At 46.6% G+C, this 7324-nt stretch overlaps 1 protein-coding gene across 3 annotated transcripts in view; it reads right to left on the reverse strand.

Annotated features, from left to right (window-relative positions):
* OTUD4 (OTU deubiquitinase 4) overlaps positions 1-7318 on the reverse strand; it is a 67724-nt gene extending 60406 nt beyond the window's left edge. For all 3 annotated transcript variants that reach the window (XM_019534421.1, XM_019534420.1, XM_019534419.1), the window contains exons 1-2: positions 7222-7318; positions 5652-5735 (exon numbers count right to left, since the gene is read on the reverse strand). In XM_019534421.1, the coding sequence (XP_019389966.1) occupies positions 5652-5735; positions 7222-7308 (171 nt within the window). In that variant the 5' untranslated portion in view covers positions 7309-7318. The remainder of the gene's footprint in view (positions 1-5651; positions 5736-7221) is intronic.
* Positions 7319-7324: the final 6 nt, after the last annotated feature.

Genomic DNA, 7324 nt, shown 5'->3' on the forward strand with positions numbered 1-7324 from the left:
CCCTGGTGATGTCCCCTTCTTTCCATTGGGTGTACGCCTCCCTTTTAGCAAGAAGACATTCCCAGATGCTTTTGGTGAGCCATGGAGGCTTGTGTGCTCTCCTGCTCCCTTTGATCCTCGTTGGGATTACCTTCCTTTGGGCTTGGAGGATCATGTGCCCCCCCGGAGGACCCACCAGCTATGGCTGCTGCTGCCGCCACCAGTGGCAGGGGCTGTGTTTCATGCCCCCCCCTCCATAACCATCATACCCACACACACACACCTCCGAGTCACATGTCACACACAATATACAAGAGTAAGACTCTGTTTTGAGCTATTATGCAATCACCTCTATATACTACACAAACATACATGAATCCAGACAAAATATTTTTCGAAATAGAATTAAAATATGCTAGCAGATGTTTGATTTTTAGCACATGATTTGTTTGTTTCCCCGATTCCAAGATGGCAACCTCCCCTCTTCCCAAAAGTATTTCTGGGGGCAAGGGAAGGGACTTCTAGTCACAAAGGTCAGGGGCAGGACCTACAGCCCCTAGATGATGACCAGAGGGCAGGCCATCTGTCAAGGGGCGGAGTTACCCTTGCAGCCCTCGACAGCTTACCAAAACTCATTAAGCAACCCTCCCGCCAAAATAACTTCCCACCCCTAGACTACCCACCATGAAGGAGCTTGAACAGAAAAACAAATCATCTATACTTGAGCAGAGAGCACCACTGCTGGGATGCAAAGATGTGGCATGGTCAAAATGACAGGCCAGAAAAATAATTCTAACAGCAGCTCTCTGAAAGAACACAAACAGGTCATGACCAGAGAATGGATACTGAACTAATTAAATTATGAGATGATGGAAGCTTAGACAAGAGTTTTAGTTGTGTGGCTGGATTGGGAATTTTTCCATAGAGATGTCATACAGAAAAAACCAGTAAGATCTACATGTAGTCTGGACATGAGAAACCTATAAAGAGTTTTCATCTGAAGAATCTCTAGTTATGCACAAAACGACAAGTAAGGTGAAGATCAAGAGAGGAAGCATAAGAAAGACTATAAGGGTGAAAGGTAAATTAGGGAGCTAAGAAATCTTTTTTAGCCACAGTAAAGTGATGGCTAGAAGTGAGAGGTGTTAGAAAGTCAGGCCTAAAATAAAAAGTATAAATAGAGTAATGGAATTTTTATTTCTAGATGTGACAATGCAGAGATAAAAGGGAAAAGAGCCAGTAAAGACTCTGAAAGAAAAGACAAAGAAATTCCCAAAGAAACTTGGAAAGGGGTATGAGAAAGATTCTTGAATGACATATTGAAGCAAGTTACATAAACTCCTTTTGACAAGTGGCAGAGCTGAACCAGGGCTGCAGTTCAACTCAGAAGATAAGCCCGGGGAGACATGCAGTTAAATGATCAAATGGGTCACTGACATTAAATCACTCATCATAATTAAAGTCACCAAAGAGACTGTAGACAGACTATAAGAAGAATGAGAGAAACATGGCAAGAACAAACAACAATCAGACCAACACCGATACAGAGGAGTTAGGTTAAATGCAAATGACAGAAACAAAGAGGCAGAGAGAAGAGTATAATGCAGGAGCAGGCAATTATTTTGGGCACAGGGCCACTTACCAAATTCTGGCAAGCTGCCAAGGGCCACATGGGTAGCCCCACCCATTGACACATGCCCCGCCCCCCTGGTCACCATATTGGGACCGATAATCCCACCTCATAACCTCTGACCTTTGCCACCAGAAGTCCCTCCCCTTGCCCCTGGAAGTACTCCTTTGGGGAAGAGTGTTTGCCATCTTAGGGGGAAAAAAATACAAAATTATACACTAAAAATCAAATGCCCATAATAATATATTTTAATTTTTAAGGCAGCCACAGCAAACACTGCTGGCAGCAACAAGGGGGGTGCACTTTCCCCTGTGCCAACCAGCAGTTTCTGCCCAGCTGCTGCTGCTGGTCAGCCCCTACGGGCAAGCCTGGAGTCCAAGCAGGGCCCAGGCTGAGCAACAGTGGCAGAAACAAACTGCTGCTCAACATGGGTGAAAAGCAGCCTGTCCTGCTGTCAGCAGTTCCCTGCTGCAGCCGCTCAGAGCCTGCGCAGGGCTGCCTGTGCCTGTTCTCCATAGCCACTGCTGCCCCACAGGGCAACGGTGATACAACAGACGCAAGACAGTCCCGCACAGACTGCCAGGGGCTGCAGCCGGAAGCACCAGCCACAGGGAGGAAGGGGGGCACGCTTTTCTCCAGCGCCGAGCAGGAGTTTGTTCCCCGCTACCGCTGCTCAGCCCAGACGAACAAACATGAGGCACATGGGGTCAGGCCTGTGCACTCATCCCCACCTGTACCATGTCAGTGTCCCGGGGCCAGTGCCGGCCAGGCCCAGAGCAGGGCAGCAGGAGCACAGGGTCCCAGCCAGATGAGAGTCTATGGAGCCAGGCCACCTCCCCTCTCCCCCTGCTGGGACAATCCAGTCCAGCTTCATAGACCCCTGCCAGCCCATATCCCACACTCCTGCCGCCCCGCTCTGGGCCCTACCAGCGCTGGCTCCAGGACACTGATGCAGGCCCTCTCACTTCCACTCCTCTCCAACCCCCACTGCCAGTTTCCCCACTTTCCTGCCCACCCACAGGCCAGTCGCTCTGAACTACATGGTTCCCAGCTGCGTGCCCAGACCACAAGGCTCAGCAGGACTCTGCCCGGTCCCAAGGACTGGGGTGATCCCCATGGTCCTCCCCTGCCTCTCCCCCCCACCCCCTCAGCAGGGGGTTCTGGCTGGGGAGGCATGGGCAGGGCCAGGCAGGCCCTGCTGTTACAGGAGCCCACCAGGGCTTCCCCTGGGTCCTACTGCCCCTGGCTCCTGCCATCTTTGAATGAATTTTCTAAATTTTTTAGGGGCCCCGTGGGCCATATCGATTGGTCCGGTAGGTCAGATCCAGCCCATGGGCCATATTTTGAACACCCCTGGTCTAGTGCAATACTGTTCGAAATTAAAAATGGTACAATGCTGGGATTGAAAAAGTTGTGAAAAGAGACCCCCACCAATCTCAGGTGTAAGGCAAGGAACTGTGGGTAGAAACAGATATCCCTCTTCCTCACCTTTGGGCTGCCATAAAAATGTATATGGCGGCACAAAATGACAATGTCCATACGTTATGTTGCACCACAAATGCTCAATCTGTGGCTGTAACAAGATAACAATAGTATGCGCCATTTTATTACAGCAAATGTCTATTTGCCATGTGGTGGGAGAGCGTGGGCAGCTTGGAGCTGACAGTATTCTCCAGCTGTACCAGGAAGGGGCTTGCATGGTCCAATCCCACACAGGATCTTCCTTCCTATTGCCCTTTTTTTCTCATAGTCCAAAATAAGACGTAAAACAAAAACATTACTTGTTCATTTAATTGAAGTTCTTTCTTATTTTAGAAAGGAAATGAGGCAATTACCATATTTACTCGAATATAGGATGATACTGAATTTAAAGCAACTCCCTAATAATTAGATGCTATATCTGGAAAATTTATAAATGTGTTATTTTTCCAGATATAGCATCCAATTATTGGAGGGTTGTTTTAAATTTGTGTCATCTAACAGCTGCAGCAGGGAAAGCACTGACTAGGGGGTCAGGTAGCTGCGAGAGGTCAGGCAACCCCCCCCCCTTGCTCTCTGCTCCCTCCTTCCCACACTTCTTCCCCCCTGCAGACTACCTGATCCCCTGACACCTACACCCCTCCAGACCCCCAGTCTCTGCCCTTTCCCCTTCCACCCACTCCCCACAATCTCTGCCCCTTCCCCTCCAACCCAAAGACCACAGCATGAGGAAACACAGCCCTCGCTAGGCCATGCAGCAGCAGTGGTACTGCTGACTGGCCAAGCAGGAGACGGAGTTTCCCTGTGCCCAGGAGGGAATCCAGCCCAAGCTGGAGCTAAGCTGTGCCTGACAGCGAGGAGGGGAAAGGGGAAGAGGGCAAATGGAGGTGGGGGCAGGAGGCTGCTGTGGCTCTGCCTCTGGTCCCAACCCAAGCTCAGGGCCAGAGTCAGAGCCACAGCAGCCTCCTGCCCCCCACCCCGCAAACCCTCCATTTTTTATGTGAATCTAAGATAAGGGCCCCCCCCCCATCATGCCGATTGGGGGGAGAGGAGGGGAACTTCATTTTAGATTCAAGGAAGTCGTTTTTTTAAAGAATCCAGAACAGTAACTGCAATACACCCTCAATAACCAGATCTTAAATAATTAGTTTGAAAGTTAACGTGAACTTAATTATTTCAAACTAATTATTGGCTCTTATAGATAAGGATGATGTACCTGTGATGAGGCCTGAAGAGAGGTATATGGTACCGAAAAGCTTCTGTATGTTCCCCCCACTATACAGTTGGTTCAATAAAGATATCACCCACAGAAATCCTTGCCTCTCACAGATAAGACATTTGTTCAAATAAAAGGAGAAACTTTAACCCTTGTTATATCATTCCTATATACAGTCTCCCTTTTCACATGTTAACACAGGTGACCTTTGCAAGAGACAGCCTCATCAGTAAGACTACTAACAGATTGTACTGTTTCCTTCACCAACATGCTGATAATTTTCAGCAACAATCAATATTTCTAAATGTAACAAACATATACCTGCCGTATCTGACTACAAAATTAGCCATCACTAAAAGAATACTCTAATACATAAAATCATGCTTTAGGTTATTCTGCTAAGTTACCTACAGTAGATTACGGTATTGTGTGTTGTAGATCTGTCAGCATTGACTACACAGTTTTGCTAATATGTTAAAAACAGATTTTTATAGGATGATTTGGGTAAGGATGATGCTGCTGCCTCAGGCAGGGGGTTGGAGTAGATGACCTCTAGAACAGCATTTCCCAACCTTTTTCAGCACACTTACTTAAAAAAAATTGCAGCACACCAGACCTCGAGCGGGGAGGGGAGGGGGGGATGGGGTGTGGCACAGTCCTTGAATCACTGACTGGAGCCCCACCGCCTGCTGCTGGACTACTGGACTGACAGTCCATAATAAAAATGTCATAATATATGATTATTTTCCAACTTGCAGGATAAAAGTTGTAGTTTCCACCCTCCCCTGCCACGTTAAAGGGCAAAAAGTATGCTTTGGACAATTAATTCATAGCTTTAACTTGAATATTAATCTGGTCTGGAGGTGTACATTCTGTAATTACAGATCTCTGGGGGGTGGGGAAAAGAGAAAATCTTACCACAATCATAATAAATAATTTATTAAATGTAAGAAGTAACATTAATGCAACATAAAGGAGGAGAAATTAAGAATTCAGAAATTAATACATACAAATATTTCAACCTTATTACTGTGAGTGCTACTAAAGGAAACCTCAGGTTCAAGAGGATTTTCTTGGGTTTTTTCTTAAATTTAGATTGGCATTATATTCCACAAAATAAAATAGTCCAAAGCAACGTAAGTCTTTCCAGCGAGTTCATGGAATCTGGTTACTATTGAATATGCAGCAATTCCTTTTAAGGGGACCTTGCTTTAAACACCTACCAAAATAGGAGCTCACCCTTAAGAACCCTGCTGACCAGAATAATAGAGCTTGACAGAGAAAGAAAAGTAGAAACAAAGAAAGAAAATTCTAACGAAAACAGCAGCAGCAAAAGATGACACTTACCGCTTCAAATTTCTCTCTGTTTTTCCAAAGATAATCTATGCAGGCCATCCTAACATCAATATGCCGAGACTGAGAGTGCAATACCTACCGGGGAGGGGTGGTATGGTGGGAAAAAAGAAAAACAAGATTTTAGGACTCCAGAGGTAAAGTTACAAATGGATGCCAACTATCTGGTAAAAATAAGCTTGGAAAATTCAGTAACTTAAACAGGGAAACAGATCTATTTAAATGTCAGAACAGAAAACTACCGTAGATTAAAAACCCAGTTACTTCTTACTCAGGATTAAGCTACTGTGGAAGTAAAAAAAACAAACACATACACAGAAATATTTAATATGAAAATAACTTACTGACAGAAAAAACCTACAACAGAAGGTAGCTTTCTACCTTAAGATAAGATTTGTGTGCTTATTCAAGTAGCGCTTGCCTTTTGTAAATTCGTATTAATTACAGAAACTGTGTGACTGGAAAGAGAAGTTAAAATCAATGGTTAAAATCAAATCTTCCCAGACCCATTTATGCTTTTCTTTTCTCCAGTCTAAGAGATACAGTTGTGTGAACCAACCACAGGGCTGAAGCCAGGAATACTCATGTCTCCGTTCTATCTTCTTGATGTTGCAAGCAAGATCTCTTCCGGGCTACATTTTTTAATCTGAGCCCACAGGTCCTGAGAGCATGTTACAAACTTAGCTGCAACTCAGCATGTTACAAACTTAGCTTGCACTCCCAGCCTTGTAAACTAGCCCAACTATAGAGCATTTTCTAAAACTTTGGTCAGAAGCATCTGTGTGGATGGTAATGAAACCACACGAAAACTTGCACGTGACCTTAGATTAACTTTGGGTGTATCTTCATTACAAAGACATAAGAACTGCAGGCTTAATCAAAACAGAATATCAAATGAAAAATAAAGAATAATAAAAAAAAATTAGTTGCCAGGAAAGCAAGAACCTTGAAACACTATACAGAGACACAGACAGGCACATGGAGACGCACACGACCACAGGCACATAGAGACCAGAGACGCAAACAGACACAGACAGAAACAGCTCAAACGGAAATGGTGACAAACCCAACTCCTTCTCTTTACTCAAAGACTCTCAAGCATCAGAATAACTTCAAGCAACAACTTAAGTATTTTAAAAGTTTGCTGGCAAAAAAAGAGAAAAGAAGAGTAGGATCCCTCCCTGTGCAGTGGGGGATCACACCAACCCTTCCCAGGTCAGCCCCAGAGCTCCCACTGCTGTTTACTTGCCTCTAAGACAAGATGACACTGTCACTTTCTTTTTGATTCAAATGTTTTAATTGGGCCGGGAGGGGCCCAGAAGGAAACCCAGGGCTTGCCCAGTGCAGCAGTCGCTTCCTGGCCTCCTGCAGCCGAGTCCCCGGGGCCAACTCCAGGCCTGAAGGGCTGCTCCCCCCTCCGGCAGGCTCCTTCCCGCGCCCGGCGTTTCGGGATCCGCCGCGGCGCACCCTCCCCCTCCTCCCGCACATGGGACCGAGCCGCCTCCCACCCCCACTCCCCCCGGGGCGAGGAACCCCCCTCGCTCCCCCGCGGGGGCTTCTTTACCTGCTCGGCCACAGCCCTGAAGAGACACGACCCATCCTTGGCGACCCGCTTGCGGTACAAGCCCTGGGCCCGCAGGGCGCTGTCCATGGCCGCGCCGCCACCC

This window comes from Crocodylus porosus, unplaced genomic scaffold (assembly GCF_001723895.1).
Source record: "Crocodylus porosus isolate Cpor-Errol unplaced genomic scaffold, CroPor_comp1, whole genome shotgun sequence".
Lineage (NCBI taxonomy): Eukaryota > Metazoa > Chordata > Crocodylia > Crocodylidae > Crocodylus > Crocodylus porosus.